The sequence below is a fragment of the Festucalex cinctus genome, chromosome 6, assembly GCF_051991245.1.
Source record: "Festucalex cinctus isolate MCC-2025b chromosome 6, RoL_Fcin_1.0, whole genome shotgun sequence".
NCBI classification, from domain to species: domain Eukaryota; kingdom Metazoa; phylum Chordata; class Actinopteri; order Syngnathiformes; family Syngnathidae; genus Festucalex; species Festucalex cinctus.
Genome location: NC_135416.1, coordinates 29,418,617 through 29,437,984, shown reverse-complemented (window position 1 = coordinate 29,437,984; position 19,368 = coordinate 29,418,617). Strand labels below are relative to the sequence as shown.

The window sequence follows — 19,368 nt, the reverse complement described above, 5'->3', positions numbered from 1 at the left end:
TACTTCATTCCAACTTCAATATATTCCAGTCATTCAGGCCGTGAGCTCCTCCAGGTTTTCAATTCCGAAATTCACAATTTCCGATTTCGTAGCCGATTATTCCCACATTATACATTTTCCATTTACTTCTGCATTATTTATCTCATTTACTTCATTCCAACTTCAGTACATTCCAGTATTTCATGCTCTGAGCGATTCCTGCTTTTCAGTTCCAAAATTTACAATTTTCGATTTCATAGCCGATTATTCCCACATTCTATTTTTTGGAGATTCTACATTTCACATTTACTTCCACATTATTCATCCGATTCACTTCATTCCAACTTCAGTACATTCCAGTAATTCATTCTATGAGCTATTCCAGCTTTTCAGTTCCAAAATTCACAATTTCCATTTTCAAAGCCGATTATTCCCACATTCTACACTTTCCATTTACTTCCACATTCATACGATTTACTTCATTCCAACTTCAGTACATTCCAGTAATTCATGCTATGAGCTATTCTAGCTTTTCAGTTCCAAAATTCACAATTTCCGATTTCGTAGCCGATTATTCCCACATTATACATTTTCCATTTACTTCCACATTATTCATCCGATTTACTTTATTCCAACTTCAATATATATTCCAGTAATTCACACAATGAGCTCTTCCAGCTTATCAGTTCCAAAATTCACAATTTCCGATTTCGTAGCCGATTATTCCCACATTCTACACTTTCTATTTACTTCCACATTATTCATCCGATTTACTTCATTCCAACTTCAGTACATTCCAGTATTTCATGCTATGAGCGATTCCAGCTTTTCAGTTCCAAAATTCACAATTTCGGATTTCGTAGCCGATTATTCCCACATTCTACACTTTCTATTTACTTCCACATTATTCATCAGATTTACTTCATTCCAACTTCAACATATACCAGCAATTCAGGCCACGAGCTCTTCCAGCTTTTCAGTTCCGAAATTCACAATTTCCGATTTCGTAGCCGATTATTCCCACATTCTACACTTTCTATTTACTTCCACATTATTCATCCGATTTACTTCATTCCAACTTCAGTACATTCCAGTATTTCATGCTATGAGCGATTCCAGCTTTTCAGTTCCAAAATTCACAATTTCCGATTTCGTAGCCGATTATTCCCACATTCTACACTTTCTATTTACTTCCACATTATTCATCCGATTTACTTCATTCCAACTTCAACATATTCCAGCAATTCAGGCCATGAGCTCTTCCAGCTTTTCAGTTCCATAATTCACAATTTCCGATTTCGTAGCCGATTATTCCCACATTATACAATTTCCATTTACTTCCACATTATTCATCCGATTTACTTCATTCCAACTTCAATATATTCCAGTAATTCAAGCCGTGAGCTCCTCCAGCTTTTCAGTTCCAAAATTCACAATTTCCGATTTCGTAGCCGATTATTCCCACATTTTACATTTTACATTTACTTCCACATTATTCATCCGATTTACTTCATTCAAACTTCAATATATTCCAGTAATTCATGCTATGAGCTATTCCAGCTTTTCAGTTCCAAAATTCACAATTTCCAATTTCAAAGCCGATTATTCCCACATTCTACATTTTCCATTTACTTCCACATTCATACGATTTACTTCATTCCAACTTCAGTACATTCCAGTAATTCATGCTATGAGCTATTCTAGCTTTTCAGTTCCAAAATTCACAATTTCCGATTTCGTAGCCGATTATTCCCACATTATACATTTTCCATTTACTTCCACATTATTCATCCGATTTACTTTATTCCAACTTCAATATATATTCCAGTAATTCACACAATGAGCTCTTCCAGCTTATCAGTTCCAAAATTCACAATTTCCGATTTCGTAGCCGATTATTCCCACATTCTACACTTTCTATTTACTTCCACATTATTCATCCGATTTACTTCATTCCAACTTCAACATATTCCAGCAATTCAGGCCACGAGCTCTTCCAGCTTTTCAGTTCCATAATTCACAATTTCCGATTTCGTAGCCGATTATTCCTACATTCTACACTTTCCATTCAACACCATTCAATATCATTCAACATCATTCAACATTATTCCAAATCATTCCACAGGTATCATTCATTTCTCCAGCCTTCACACGCCATTTCTCCAGAAATGGCATTTTCTAGTTGTGTGAAGGCTGGGGGCCTTCACACATATGTTATTCATTCTTTATTGTGTGAAGGCTGGTGGCCTTCACACATATGTTATTCATTCTTTCTTCTTCTTCTTCTTCTTCTTCTTCTTCTTCTTCTTCTTCTTCTTCTTCTTCTTCTTCTTCCGCCCACTTTTTTGACGTGTAACTACTTCCACATAATTCATCCGATTTTTGCCATTCCAATTTCAAACTATTCCTAAAATTCACGCGATGCGCGCTTGTATTTTTATTATTCCTCCGATTCACGCCTTACCCACAATTCCCGATTTCGTACCCGATTTTTCCCCATTATTCTTAATGGGAGATTCTACATTTCACATTTACTTCCACATTATTCATTCGATTCTCTTCATTCCAACTTCACTACATTCCAGTAATTCATGCTATGAGCGATTCCTGCTTTTCAGTTCCAAAATTGACAATTTTCGATTTCGTAGCCGATTATTCCCACATTATACATTTTCCATTTACTTCCACATTATTCATCCGATTTACTTCATTCCAACTTCAATATATTCCAGTCATTCAGGCCGTGAGCTCTTCCAGCTTTTCAGTTCCGAAATTCACAATTTCCGATTTCGTAGCCGATTATTCCCACATTATACATTTTCCATTTACTTCTGCTTTATTCATCTCATTTACTTCATTCCAACTTCAGTACATTCCAGTATTTCATGCTCTGAGCGATTCCTGCTTTTCAGTTCCAAAATTTACAATTTTCGATTTCATAGCCGATTATTCCCACATTCTACATTTTGGAGATTCTACATTTCACATTTACTTCCACATTATTCATCCGATTCACTTCATTCCAACTTCAGTACATTCCAGTAATTCATGCTATGAGCGATTCCTGCTTTTCAGTTCCAAAATTTACAATTTTCGATTTCGTAGCCGATTATTCACACATTATACATTTTCCATTTACTTCATTCCAACTTCAATATATTCCAGTAATTCAAGCCGTGAGCTCTTCCAGCTTTTCAGTTCCAAAATTCACAATTTCCGATTTCGTAGCCGATTATTCCCACATACATTTTCCATTTACTTCCACATTATTCATCCGATTTACTTCATTCCAACTTCAATATATTCCAGTAATTCAGGCCATGAGCTCTTCCAGCTTTTCAGTTCCAAAATTCACAAATTTCCGATCTCATAGCCGATTATTCACACATTCTACACTTTCCATTTACTTCCAAATTATTCATTTGATTTACTTCATTCCAACTTCAGTACATTCCAGTAATTCATGTTTTGAGCTATTCCAGCTTTTCAGTTCCGAACTTCACAATTTCCGATTTCGTAGCCGATTATTCCCACATTATACATTTTCCATTTACTTCCACATTATTCATCCGATTTACTTCATTCCAACTACAGTACAATCCAGTAATTCATGCTATGAGCTATTCCATCTTTTCAGTTCCAAAATTCACAATTTCCAATTTCAAAGCCGATTATTCCCACATTCTACACTTTCCATTTACTTCCACATTATTCATCCGATTTACTTCATTCAAACTTCAGTACATTCCAGTAATTCATACTATGAGCGGTTCCTGCTTTTCAGTTCCAAAATTTACAATTTTCGATTTCGTAGCTGATTATTCCCACATTATACAATTTCCATTTACTTCCACATTATTCATCCGATTTACTTCATTCCAACTTCAATATATTCCAGTAATTCAAGCCGTGAGCTCCTCCAGCTTTTCAGTTCCAAAATTCACAATTTCCGATTTCGTAGCCGATTATTCCCACATTTTACATTTTACATTTACTTCCACATTATTCATCCGATTTACTTCATTCAAACTTCAATATATTCCAGTAATTCATGCTATGAGCTATTCCAGCTTTTCAGTTCCAAAATTCACAATTTCCAATTTCAAAGCCGATTATTCCCACATTCTACATTTTCCATTTACTTCCACATTCATACGATTTACTTCATTCCAACTTCAGTACATTCCAGTAATTCATGCTATGAGCTATTCTAGCTTTTCAGTTCCAAAATTCACAATTTCCGATTTCGTAGCCGATTATTCCCACATTATACATTTTCCATTTACTTCCACATTATTCATCCGATTTACTTTATTCCAACTTCAATATATATTCCAGTAATTCACACAATGAGCTCTTCCAGCTTATCAGTTCCAAAATTCACAATTTCCGATTTCGTAGCCGATTATTCCCACATTCTACACTTTCTATTTACTTCCACATTATTCATCCGATTTACTTCATTCCAACTTCAACATATTCCAGCAATTCAGGCCACGAGCTCTTCCAGCTTTTCAGTTCCATAATTCACAATTTCCGATTTCGTAGCCGATTATTCCTACATTCTACACTTTCCATTCAACACCATTCAATATCATTCAACATCATTCAACATTATTCCAAATCATTCCACAGGTATCATTCATTTCTCCAGCCTTCACACGCCATTTCTCCAGAAATGGCATTTTCTAGTTGTGTGAAGGCTGGGGGCCTTCACACATATGTTATTCATTCTTTATTGTGTGAAGGCTGGTGGCCTTCACACATATGTTATTCATTCTTTCTTCTTCTTCTTCTTCTTCTTCTTCTTCTTCTTCTTCTTCTTCTTCTTCTTCTTCTTCTTCCGCCCACTTTTTTGACGTGTAACTACTTCCACATAATTCATCCGATTTTTGCCATTCCAATTTCAAACTATTCCTAAAATTCACGCGATGCGCGCTTGTATTTTTATTATTCCTCCGATTCACGCCTTACCCACAATTCCCGATTTCGTACCCGATTTTTCCCCATTATTCTTAATGGGAGATTCTACATTTCACATTTACTTCCACATTATTCATTCGATTCTCTTCATTCCAACTTCACTACATTCCAGTAATTCATGCTATGAGCGATTCCTGCTTTTCAGTTCCAAAATTTACAATTTTCGATTTCGTAGCCGATTATTCCCACATTATACATTTTCCATTTACTTCCACATTATTCATCCGATTTACTTCATTCCAACTTCAATATATTCCAGTCATTCAGGCCGTGAGCTCTTCCAGCTTTTCAGTTCCGAAATTCACAATTTCCGATTTCGTAGCCGATTATTCCCACATTATACATTTTCCATTTACTTCTGCTTTATTCATCTCATTTACTTCATTCCAACTTCAGTACATTCCAGTATTTCATGCTCTGAGCGATTCCTGCTTTTCAGTTCCAAAATTTACAATTTTCGATTTCATAGCCGATTATTCCCACATTCTACATTTTGGAGATTCTACATTTCACATTTACTTCCACATTATTCATCCGATTCACTTCATTCCAACTTCAGTACATTCCAGTAATTCATGCTATGAGCGATTCCTACTTTTCAGTTCCAAAATTTACAATTTTCGATTTCGTAGCCGATTATTCACACATTATACATTTTCCATTTACTTCATTCCAACTTCAATATATTCCAGTAATTCAAGCCGTGAGCTCTTCCAGCTTTTCAGTTCCAAAATTCACAATTTCCGATTTCGTAGCCGATTATTCCCACATACATTTTCCATTTACTTCCACATTATTCATCCGATTTACTTCATTCCAACTTCAATATATTCCAGTAATTCAGGCCATGAGCTCTTCCAGCTTTTCAGTTCCAAAATTCACAATTTCCGATTTCATAGCTGATTATTCACACATTCTACACTTTCCATTTACTTCCAAATTATTCATTCGATTTACTTCATTCCAACTTCAGTACATTCCAGTAATTCATGTTTTGAGCTATTCCAGCTTTTCAGTTCCGAACTTCACAATTTCCGATTTCGGAGCCGATTATTCCCACATTATACATTTTCCATTTACTTCCACATTATTCATCCGATTTACTTCATTCCAACTACAGTACAATCCAGTAATTCATGCTATGAGCTATTCCATCTTTTCAGTTCCAAAATTCACAATTTCCAATTTCAAAGCCGATTATTCCCACATTCTACACTTTCCATTTACTTCCACATTATTCATCCGATTTACTTCATTCAAACTTCAGTACATTCCAGTAATTCATACTATGAGCGGTTCCTGCTTTTCAGTTCCAAAATTTACAATTTTCGATTTCGTAGCTGATTATTCCCACATTATACATTTTCCATTTACTTCCACATTATTCATCCGATTTACTTCATTCCAACTTCAATATATTCCAGTAATTCAAGCCGTGAGCTCCTCCAGCTTTTCAGTTCCAAAATTCACAATTTCCGATTTCGTAGCCGATTATTCCCACATTTTACATTTACTTCCACATTATTCATCCGATTTACTTCATTCCAACTTCAATATATTCCAGTAATTCATGCTATGAGCTATTCCAGCTTTTCAGTTCCAAAATTCACAATTTCCAATTTCAAAGCCGATTATTCCCACATTCTACATTTTCCATTTACTTCCACATTCATACGATTTACTTCATTCCAACTTCAGTACATTCCAGTAATTCATGCTATGAGCTATTCTAGCTTTTCAGTTCCAAAATTCACAATTTCCGATTTTGTAGCGATTATTCCCACATTATACATTTTCCATTTACTTCCACATTATTCATCCGATTTACTTTATTCCAACTTCAATATATAGTCCAGTAATTCACACAATGAGCTCTTCCAGCTTATCAGTTCCAAAATTCACAATTTCCGATTTCGTAGCCGATTATTCCCACATTCTACACTTTCTATTTACTTCCACATTATTCATCCGATTTACTTCATTCCAACTTCAACATATTTCAGCAATTCAGGCCACGAGCTCTTCCAGCTTTTCAGTTCCATAATTCACAATTTCCGATTTCGTAGCCGATTATTCCTACATTCTACACTTTCCATTCAACACCATTCAATATCATTCAACATCATTCAACATTATTCCAAATCATTCCACAGGTATCAGTCATTTCTCCAGCCTTCACACGCCATTTCTCCAGAAATGGCATTTTCTAGTTGTGTGAAGGCTGGGGGGCTTCACACATATGTTATTCATTCTTTTATTGTGTGAAGGCTGGTGGCCTTCACACATATGTTATTCATTCTTTCTTCTTCTTCTTCTTCTTCCGATTTACTTCATTCCAACTTCAACATATTCCAGCAATTCAGGCCACGAGCTCTTCCAGCTTTTCAGTTCCATAATTCACAATTTCTGATTTCGTAGCCGATTATTCCTACATTCTACACTTTCCATTCAACACCATTCAATATCATTCAACATCATTCAACATTATTCTAAATCATTCCACAGGTATCATTCAGCTCTCCAGCCTTCACACGCCATTTCTCCAGAAATGGCATTTTCTAGTTGTGTGAAGGCTGGGGGCCTTCACACATATGTTATTCATTCTTTATTGTGTGAAGGCTGGTGGCCTTCACACATATGTTATTCATTCTTTATTCTTCTTCTTCCGCCCACTTTTTTGACGTGTAACTACTTCCACATAATTCATCCGATTTTCGGCATTCCAATTTCAAACTATTCCAAAAATTCACGCGATGCGCGCTTGTATTTTTATTATTCCTCCGATTCACACCTTACCCACAATTCCCGATTTCGTACCCGATTTTTCCCCATTATTCTTAATGGGAGATTCTACATTTCACATTTACTTCCACATTATTCATTCGATTCACTTCATTCCAACTTCACTACATTCCAGTAATTCATGCTATGAGCGATTCCTGCTTTTCAGTTCCAAAATTTACAATTTTCGATTTCGTAGCCGATTATTCCCATATTATATATTTTCCATTTACTTCCACATTATTCATCCGATTTACTTCATTCCAACTTCAATATATTCCAGTCATTCAGGCCGTGAGCTCTTCCAGCTTTTCAGTTCCGAAATTCACAATTTCCGATTTCGTAGCCAATTATTCCCACATTATACATTTTCCATTTACTTCTGCATTATTCATCTCGTTTACTTCATTCCAACTTCAGTACATTCCAGTATTTCATGCTCTGAGCGATTCCTGCTTTTCAGTTCCAAAATTTACAATTTTCGATTTCATAGCCGATTATTCCCACATTCTACATTTTGGAGATTCTACATTTCACATTTACTTCCACATTATTCATCCGATTCACTTCATTCCAACTTCAGTACATTCCAGTATTTCATGCGATGAGCAATTCCAGCTTTTCAGTTCCAAAATTCACAATTTCCGATTTCGTAGCCGATTATTCCCACATTATACATTTTCCATTTACTTCCACATTATTCATCCGATTTACTTCATTCTAACTTCAATATATATTCCAGTAATTCACACAATGAGCTCTTCCAGCTTTTCAGTTCCAAAATTCACAATTTCCGATTTCGTAGCCGATTATTCCCACATTATACATTTTCCATTTACTTCCACATTATTCATCCGATTTACTTCATTCCAACTTCAATATATTCCAGTAATTCAGGCCATAAGCTCTTCCAGCTTTTCAGTTCCAAAATTCACAATTTCCGATTTCGTACCCGATTTTTCCCAATTATTCTTAATAGGAGATTCTACATTTCACATTTACTTCCACATTATTCATTCGATTCACTTCATTCCAACTTCAGTACATTCCAGTAATTCATGCTATGAGCGATTCCTGCTTTTCAGTTCCAAAATTCACAATTTCCGATTCATCCGATTCACTTCATTCCAACTTCAGTACATTCCAGTAATTCAGGCTATGAGCGATTCCTGCTTTTCCGTTCCAAATTTTACAATTTTCGATTTCGTAGCCGATTATTCCCACATTATACATTTTCCATTTACTTCCACATTATTCATCTGATTTACTTCATTCCAACTTCAGTACATTCCAGTATTTCATGTTATGAGCGATTCCTGCTTTTCAGTTCCAAATTTTACAATTTTCGATTTCGTAGGCGATTATTCCCACAATCTACATTTTGGAGATTCTACATTTCACATTTACTTCCACATTATTCATCCGATTCACTTCATTCCAACTTCAGTACATTCCAGTAATTCATGCTATGAGCGATTCCTGCTTTTCAGTTCCAAAATTTACAATTTTCGATTTCGTAGCCGATTATTCCCACATTATACATTTTCCATTTCCTTCCGCATTATTCATCTGATTTACTTCATTCCAACTTCAGTACATTCCAGTATTTCATGCTCTGAGCGATTCCTGCTTTTCAGTTCCAAAATTCACAATTTCCGATTTCCTTGCCGATTATTCCCACATTATACATTTTCCATTCATGAAAATACATGCAGGACTCAGGCCCTCAAGTACCGGACTTTGACACCACTGATGTAAAGCATTAAAAAAGAATTAACACAGTTAACTCAGTTTGATTTACTTCCTGTGGCAGCTGACCTCTGGTCATGTAGTAGCCAAATCTGGAAGAGAGTCCCTGGTGCAAAGATGGATTTGTAGACAGTTTTACTTTAAAAAAAAAAAAAAAAAAGAAAAAAAAGTTGCTTGACGGTTCATTGGAGAAACATAAAAATTATTTGAGCCCTTTGAAAAGCCAAATTCAAATTCGATATTAGCTGGCATTCTCACCAATCAACGCTGCTGGAGTGTGGTGCTCATGTACATGTAGCTAAACCGGTGAGTGAGACACTTTGAGAATTGTTTCTATGAGAAGAATATAAGAAAGATGCCTGTAAAGTTTTGTTGAATAATTGTATTTCACAGAATTGTATACAAGTATCAAAGAAAGCTATTAAAATACAGTGTGAATCTAAACATACAAAATCTGATTGATGATTCTACATGAGTTCCAATATTTTACTCAAGGTAAAATTTATTACAAGCGTCATAGAAAATAAAAGCAGAAACATAAGTAGAAAACTGTAATTGATCACAATTAATTACGGACAATTAACAGTGGTCCCACACTACGTCGCGGTTCACTTATTGCAGATTCACTCTATCATGGATTTTTAATAGGGTCCATTTATACTTTTTTGTAACATTTAAGTAAATAAAAACAGCTCTTCTTTCAGTCAACACTATTAAATTTTTAAACAAAATATAGAATATTCAGTAAATTAAGAAACATATATAGTGATGATAAGTTTTAAAAGGGTGTTGATGTTTTTCTTCTTTCAATTCTTCTTATCAAGTCAGTTTCCCATCACTGTTGAGCTATTTTTAGAACAGACCTCTAGTACAGACTGGCAACCTACATGTGTGTCTCATAGAAAAACAAGTTAATTGAAGGCAATTAACTTCACTAGACTCGTTTACACAACTCAGAATAAATTAACAACCTCTACTTCGTGGAAATTCACCTATCCGTGGTTGGCGTCGAAAGTATCAACCCCAAAAAGTGAGGGAACACTGTAGTTTCATTTGAAAGAGTTAATCGCTTTACAGCACTAATTGTTATTATTCATATTTAATTCCATTTATATTTGTGAAGACACTGATCATGTTCATGTCTTGCAGTGTTCACATTTTCAAATGATTACTTCCACGGCATTCCTATAAAATCACAATGCCCCATCATTGGTGAGCCATTTTTAGAACATGCCCACGGGCTACTCATTTGATACCTGGGGCCCACGGGCCCCATGTTGGTGACCCCTTGGTCAAGGATTAGCGAGTCAAAAGAATGTATAGCCAGTGTTTATTTTATAAAACTGTAGACAAATGAACCTAGGACGACAGCCAGTAACACACAGCAGCAGAAGATCATCATTTGTTTCTTCAGAGCATGCAAGAGAAGGACAAACACACAAAAAAAAACTTATGTCAGTTCAAAACAAAGAAATATGCATAACACGTGTTCTTTACTACTTCAAAGATATAAGTACAATGATACCTTGACTTAGGAGTTAAATTTTTTTCATGGTCATTCTTGTAACTCAAAATATTTGCCACTCAAATGAACTTTCCTCAGTGAAATGAATAGAAATGCCATTGATCCTGTAAAGCGCTTTGTGACTGTGAAAAGCGCTATACAAATAAAGGTTACTGATTTACTTACTTACTGTAGAAATAATTGTAAAAAAGGGCCCTCGCAACCCGTGCCACGTTGGGGTATTTGCACGTCGGGGTACTGGCACGTTAGGGTACTGTTTCATAAGAAACCGTCTAAATTGTAAATGTTTTGCCATGCTTTTTGTGTTTGTTCACATTGCTATGGAATGCTTTGTCGAGGTATTCGGCTGATAGGTATGCCTCCCAATATTCACACATCTAGCTGAATCATATAAAAAAAAAAATTCTTTGCAAACAATGCATCGCTACAGCAAAGGCGTGCCACGTTGGGGTACTTGCACGTCGGGGTACTGGCACGTTGGGGTACTGTCAAATAGGACAAGGACCATCTAAAATGTTTTTGACAAGCCTTGTGTGTGCAAAGTTTAATCAAAACGCAAAATATGGTGCACAATTCCCAAAATAAATTCAAAATGGCGGACTTCCTTTTAGGTTTAGCATACGGCTACAGAATACTTTTTGTAGGTCTTAAGCTAATAGGTATGCCTCCCAGTTTTCACAAATCTAGGTCAAGTCATCTTTAGTTGTGTATCGCTTGAATCATACAATTGGAAATGCTCCATAAAAATGCATAGAGGGCGCTATTGAGCACAACGTTGGGTTACTTGCACGTCAGGGTACTGGCACGTTGGGGTACTGTTACATGGAACAAGGACCATTTAAAATGTTAGTTTTTTCCATGCCTTGTCTGTGCAAAGTTTAATGAAGAAGGCCAAAAATTATGTATAATTCCCAAAATAAAATCAAAATAGCGGACTTCCTCTTTGGTTTGGCAAATGGCTACATAATACTTTTTTGTAGGTCTAGCATAATCATACAATCGGAAATGCTTCATAAAAATGTCTAGAGGGCGCTATTTATTGCAAATTGCACAATAAATCTCTGAAAATTCATGTTCATGACAAGTCTGATGTGTTTGCAAAGTTTCATGAGTTTTCATGTGTATAAAAAAAAAAAAGCAGCACTTGACAACTGTTACATGGAACAAGGACCATTTAAAATGTTAGTTTTTTCCATGCCTTGTCTGTGCAAAGTTGAATGAAAAAGGCCAAAAATGATGTATAATTCCCAAAATAAAATCAAAATAGCGGACTTCCTCTTTGGTTTGGCAAATGGCTACATAATACTTTTTTGTAGGTCTAGCATAATCATACAATCGGAAATGCTTCATAAAAAGGTCTAGAGGGCGCTATTTATTGCAAATTGCACAATAAATCTCTGAAAATTCATGTTCATGACAAGTCTGATGTGTTTGCAAAGTTCCATGAGTTTTCATGTGTATAAAAAAAAAAAAGCAGCACTTGACAAACAATGCATTGCTATGGCAACAGCGTGTTACAAAATAAAAAACTTTCGATTACTTTGCATCTTAAACATCTTAAGATGAAACACACCAAGTTTGAAGACAGTCGGATAAATTTTGTAGGAGGGGTTCGTTAAAATATGACCCCTGAAAGTTTTTCCTTGCCCGGTTGGAGGGTTCGATCAGGGGATGTCGCAACTTGTTTGTGGTTAAGTGCTACAGAAGTAAATGTGTCTTAACAACCTCATGATTGAATGTGTTTTCAATTCTCTAGGATGTGATTGGATTGTATCAATTAAATGTTCTTATAACTGATTCAGTGAGTAGTAAAAATAGTGTGTCAAGTATAATGACATGAAATATAAGGAATACAAAAAACAAAACAAGAACCCTCTAAATTACACATTTTGTTCCAGGCTTTATGTGCGTGCATAGTTTGAGTATACACCTAGGTTTAGGCCAGGAGTGTTCAAACCTTTTGCAAAGAGGGCCGGGTATGGTAAGGTGAAAATGTGTGGGGCCTAATCAACCATTTAGTTTAGCCTGACATAATTTTTTTACATGTATATGTAAATATATATATGTGGACAAATGTGTACATATGTCTACAAATTTTTGTAGCTCAAGCTGCTTCGTCCAACTGGGAACGCTGCATTAAGAAGGATTTTTTTTTCCTTTGCCAACAGTGCATGCCACGACAACAGCGTGCGACGAAATAAAAAGCTTTCAATAACTTTTCATCGTCAACATCTTAAGATGAATCACACCAAGTTTGAAGATGATCGGATAAACTCTGTAAGAGGAGTTCGTTAAAATAGGACCCCTATGAAATGGCCAAAAAAATGGGAACACGTTCCAAAGTAAATCAAAATGGTGGACTTTCTGTTAGGTTTAGCATATGGTTCAAAAAGAGTTTTTTGTACCTTGAGGGCTGTTACATATGTCTTTAAATTTTGGTAACTCTAGGTGAAACGTACAGCCGGGAATGCTTCATTAAGTAAGAATTTTGAAACTCAAAATTTGATGCCCCGCCTCTGGCGGACTTCCTGTTGGGTTTAGCATATGGCACCAACAGACTTTTTTGTAGGTCATAGTCTGTTACATATGTGTACCAATTTTCGTAGCTCTAGGTTAAACATACAACTGGCAATACTACGTTTAGTAAGAGTTTTGAAACTCTAAATTTGATGCCCCACCGCCGTCATATAGTATGTCGAAAACTTTAGATTTTTTACCATGGTGTTGTCCCAGGTCTTGAGATGGTACATCCCAAGTTTGAAGTCAATTGGATTAACCGTGTAGGAGAAGCAGGCAAAAGTATGACCCCTGTAAATGTGCAAAAATTGGCCAAAATTGGACATTTAAATACTCATATCTCACTTCCTGTCTATTTTAGGGTACACACATCAAAGAGGTTTTTGTTCATCTGGATGTGATACAGGTGCCACACAATTTTCATAGCCGTCGGACAATCGTAGCGGGCCAGGGATCTGTTTAACCTATGTAGGTGGCGCTATGGAGCCATTTTTCTGTTATCACCTATGGCGACTTTAAAATATCAAATTTTTCGCCAGGCCTGACGTGTGTGTAAAGTTTGGTGAGTTTTCGTTCACGTTTAGTGTCTCAAAAATGTGATTGTTTGCGGAAAAGAATAATAACAAATAAAAAGAAGAACTAGAGCTGCGAGCAGCTATAAAGGGCCCTCGCAACCCGGGCCACGTTGGGGTATTTGCACGTCGGGGTACTGGCATGTTGGGGTACTGTCAAATAGGAAACCATCTAAATTTTAAACGTTTTTGCCATGCTTTGTGTTTGTAAAGTTTCATGGAAAGGCCAAAAATGATGCACAATTAACAAAATAAAATCAAAATGGATTGGCACATGGCTATATAGAATACTTTTTGAATATATTAGGCATGCCTGCCAATATTCACACATCTAGCTGAATCATATAATCGGAAAGACTTCATAAAAATGTCTAGAGGGCGCTATTGAAGCATTTATTGCAAATTTAATAAGAAATCTCTAAAATATTCATGCTTATGACAAGCCTGATGTGTGTGTAAAGTTTCATGAGTTTTTGCACATGTTTAGACCAAAAAAAAAAAAGCAGCATTTTACTTGGCAAACAATGCATCGCCATGAAACGGCGTGCGACAAAATAAATAACTTTCGATAACTTTGTATCTTAAACATCTTAAGATGAAGCACACCAAGTTTGAAGACAGTCGGATAAATTTTGTAGGAGGAGTTCGTTAAAATATGACCCCTAAAAAAGGCCACAAAAAACGGCTACAAATCCCAACGTAAATCAAAATGGCGGACTTCCTGTTTGGTTTAGCAGATAGTTCCAAGAGACTTTTTTGTACATCGTGGGCTCTTATGTATGCCTCTAAATTATCATAGCGCTAGGTGAAACGTACAACCGGGAATGCTTCGTTAAAGAGGAGTTTTTTACCTCAAAATGTGATGACCGGCCCCTACGGGACTTCCTGTTGGGTTTAGCACATGGCACCAAGAGACTTTTTTGTACATCGTGGGCTGTTAAATTTGTCTCCAAATTTTCGTAGCTCTAGCTGCTTCGTACAACTGGGAATGCTTCATTAAGAGGGAATGTTTTCCTTTGCAAACTGTGCATGCCACGGCAACAGCGTGCGACGAAATAAAAAGCTTTCAATAACTTTTCATCTTCAACATTTTAAGATGAATCACACCAAGTTTGGAGATGATCGGATAAACTCTGTAGGAGGAGTTCGTTAAAATAAGACCCCTATGAAATGGCCCAAAAAATGGCAACACGTTCCAAAGTAAATCAAAATGGCGGACTTCCTGTTCGGTTTAGCATATGGTTCAAAAAGAGTTTTTTGTACCTTGAGGGCTGTTACATATGTCTTCAAATGTTGGTAACTCTAGGTGAAATGTACAGCCGGGAATGCTTCATTAAATAAGAATTTTGAAACACAAAATTTGATGCCTCGCCTCTGGCGGACTTCCTGTTAGGTTTAGCATATGGCACCAACAGGCTTTTTTGTAGATCATAGTCTGTTACATATGTGTACCAATTTTCGTAGCTCTAGGTAAAACGTACAACCGGCAATACTACGTTTAGTAAGAATTTTGAAACTGTAAATTTGATGCCCCGCCACCGTCATATAGTATGTCAAAAACTTTTGATTTTTTACCATGATGTTGTCCCAGGTGTTGAGATGGTACAGCCCAAGTTTGAAGTCAATCGGGTTAACCGTGTAGGAGAAGCGGGCAAAAGTATGACCCCTGTAAATGTGCAAAAATGGGCCAAAATTGGACATTCAAATACTCATACCTCACTTCCTGTCTATTTTAGGGTACACATTTCAAAGAGGTTTTTGTTCATCTGGATGTGCTACAGGTGCCACACAATTTTCGTAGCCATAGGATAATCGTAGCGGGACAGGGATCCGTTAAACCTATGTAGGTGGCGCTACAGAGCCATTTTTCTGTTATCATGTATGGCGACTTTAAAATATCAAATTTTTCGCCAGGCCCGATCTGCGTGTAAAGTTTGGTGAGTTTTCGTTCATGTTTAGTGCCTCAAAAATGTGGTTGTTTGCGGAAAAGAATAATAACAAAGAAAAAGAAGAAGAAGAAGAATAACTAGAGCTGCGAGCAGCTATAAAGGGCCCTCGCAACCCGGGCCACGTTGGGGTATTTGCACGTCGGGGTACTGGCATGTTGGGGTACTGTCAAATAGGAAACCACCTAAATTGTAAACGTTTTTGCCATGCTTTGTGTTTTTAAAGTTTCATGGAAAGGCCAAAAACGATGCACAATTAACAAAATAAAATCAAAATGGATTGGCACATGGCTATATAGAATACTTTTTGAATATATTCGGCATGCCTGCCAATATTCACACATCTAGCGGAATCATATAATCGGAAATACTTCATAAAAATGTCTAGAGGGCGCTATTGAGCCATTTATTACAAATTGCACAACAAATCTCTAAATAAAATATTCATGTTCCAGACAGGTCTGGTGCGTGTGCAAAGTTTTGTTGAGTTTTCACCCATATTTAGACTCTCAAAAAAGCATTTTTCTTCACAAACAATGCATGGCTACAGCAAAGGAGTGTGACAAAATAAAAAAATTCAATAACTTTTCATCTTAAATATCTTAAGATGAAACACGCCAAAGAATGAAGACGATCTGATAAGTTCTGTTGAAAATATGACCCCTATAAAAGGCCCCAAAAAATGGCTACAAATACCAAAGTAAATCAAAATGGCAGACTTCCTTTTTGATTCAGCATATGGCTTTAGAAACCTTTTTGTAAGTCTTAGGCTGATAGGTATCCCAATTTTTACAAATCTAGCTGAATCATAAAACACAAAACATTTGCAAAAGCTTCATAAAAATGTCTAGAGGGCGCTATTGAACCATTTATTGCAAATTGAATAAGAAATCTCTAAAATATTCATGCTGATGACAAGCCTGATGTGTGTGTAAAGTTTCATGAGTTTTTGCACATGTTTAGACCAAAACAAAAAAGCAGCATTTTACTTGGCAAACAATGCATCGCCATGACAACGGCGTGCGACAAAATAAATAACTTTCGATAACTTTGCATCTTAAACATCTTAAGATGAAGCACACCAAGTTTAAAGACAGTCGGATAAATTTTGTAAGAGGAGTTCGTTAAAATATGACCCCTAAAAAAGGCCACAAAAAATGGCTACAAATCCCAACGTAAATCAAAATGGTGGACTTCCTGATTGGTTTAGCATATGGCTCCAAGAGACTTTTTTTGTACATCCTGAGCTCTTATGTTTGCCTGCAAATTATCATAGCTTTAGGTGAAACGTACAACCGGGAATGCTTTGTCTGTTTAATCAAAACGCAAAATATGGTGTGCAATTCGATGCATTGCTATGTCAACAGCGTGTGACAAAATAAAAAACTTTCGATTACTTTGCATCTTAAACATCTTAAGATGAAACATACCAAGTTTGAAGACAGTCGGATAAATTTTGTAGGAGGGGTTCGTTAAAATATGACCCCTGAAAAAGGCCACAAAAAATGGCAACAAATCCCATCATAAATCAAAATGGCGGACTTCCTGTTTGGTTTAGCACATGGTTCCAAGAGACTTTTTTGTACATCGTGGGCTCTTATGTATGCCTCTAAATTATCATAGCGCTAGGTGAAACGTACAACCGAGAATGCTTCGTTAAAGAGGAGTTTTTTAGCTCAAAATGTGATGACCGGCCCCTACGGGACTTCCTGTTGGGTTTAGCACATGGCACCAAGAGACTTTTTTTGTACATCCTGGGCTGTTACATATGTCTACAATTTTTCGTCGCTCTAGCTGCTTCGTACAACTGGGAATGCTTCATTAAGAAGGATTTTTTTCCTTTGCAAAAAGTGCATGCCACGACAACAGCGTGTGACGAAATAAAAAACTTTCAATAACTTTTCATTTTCAACATCTTAAGATGAATCACACCAAGTTTGAAGATGATCGGATAAACTCTGTAGGAGGAGTTTGTTAAAATATGACCCCTATGAAATGGGCAAAAAAAATGGCAACACATTCCAAAGTAAATCAAAATGGCGGACGTCCTGTTAGGTTTAGCATATGGTTCAAAAAGAGTTTTTTGTACCTCGAGGGCTGTTATATACCTCTACAAATTTTGGTAACTCTAGGTGAAACGTACAGCCGGGTATGCTTTGTTAAAGAGGAGTTTTTTTAGCTCAAAATGTGATGCCCGGCCCCTGGGGGACTTCCTGTTGGGTTTAGCACAGGGCACCAAGAGACTTTTTTGTACATCTTGGGCTGTTACATATGTCTACAAATTTTCGTAGCTCTAGCTGCTTCGTACAACTGGCAATGCTTCTTTAAGGATATTTTTTTTCCTTTGCAAACAGTGTATGCCATGACAACAGCGTCCGACGAAATACAAAGCTTTCAATAACTTTTCATCTTCAACATCTTAAGATGAATCACACCAAGTTTGAAGATGATCGGATAAACACTGTAGGAGGAGTTCGTTAAAATAAGGCCCCAATGAAATGGCCAAAAAAATGGCAACACGTTCCAAAATAAATCAAAATGGTGGACTTCCTGTTAGGTTTAGCATATGGTTCAAAAAGAGTTTTTTGTAGGTCATAGTCTGTTACATATGTGTACCAATTTTCGTAGCTCTAGACTAAACGTACAACCGGCAATGCCTCGTGAAGTAAGAATTTTTAAACTCTAAATTTGATGCGCCGCCGCCGTCATATATTATATCAAAAACTTTTCATTTTTCACAATGATGTTGTCCCAGGTGTTGAGATGGTCCATCCTAAGTTTGAAGTCAATCGGGTTAACCGTGTAGGAGAAGCGGGCAAAAGTATGACCCCTGTAAATGTGCAAAAATTGGCAAAAATTGGACATTTAAATACTCATACCTCACTTTCTGTCTATTTTAGGGTACACACTTCAAAGAGGTTTTTGTTCATTGGGATGTGCTACAGGTGCCACACAATTTTCATAGCCGTCGGACAATCGTAGCGGGACAGGGATCCGTTTAACCTATGTAGGGGGCGCTAAGGAGCCATTTTTCTGTTATCATGTATGGCGACTTTAAAATATCAAATTTTTCGCCAGGCCTGATGTGCGTGTAAAGTTTGGTGAGTTTTCGGTCACGTTTAGTGTCTCAAAAATGTGATCGTTTGCGGAGAATAATAATAATAATAATAATAATAATAAGAATTCCAACAAAAACAATAGGGCCTCGCAGCGGCACCGCCGCCGCCGCTGCTCGGGCCCTAATAATAAGAATTCCTTCAGGAACAATAGGGACCTCGCAGCGGTCGCTGCTCGGGCCCTAATAATAAGAATTCCT

At 36.6% G+C, this 19,368-nt stretch overlaps 1 protein-coding gene across 6 annotated transcripts in view; it reads right to left on the bottom strand.

The window, feature by feature from the left end:
* Positions 1–19,368, bottom strand: part of LOC144020694 (syntaxin-3-like) — a 268,512-nt gene that overhangs the window by 20,677 nt on the left and 228,467 nt on the right. For 2 of the 6 annotated variants that reach the window (XM_077524418.1, XM_077524422.1), the window contains one exon: positions 9,860–10,900. The exons of the other annotated variants lie outside the window; for them this stretch is intronic. In XM_077524418.1, coding sequence (XP_077380544.1) covers positions 10,823–10,900 — 78 coding nt within the window. In that variant the 3' untranslated portion in view covers positions 9,860–10,822. Of the gene's footprint in view, positions 1–9,859; positions 10,901–19,368 lie in introns of those variants that run through there. 6 annotated transcript variants of the gene reach the window in all.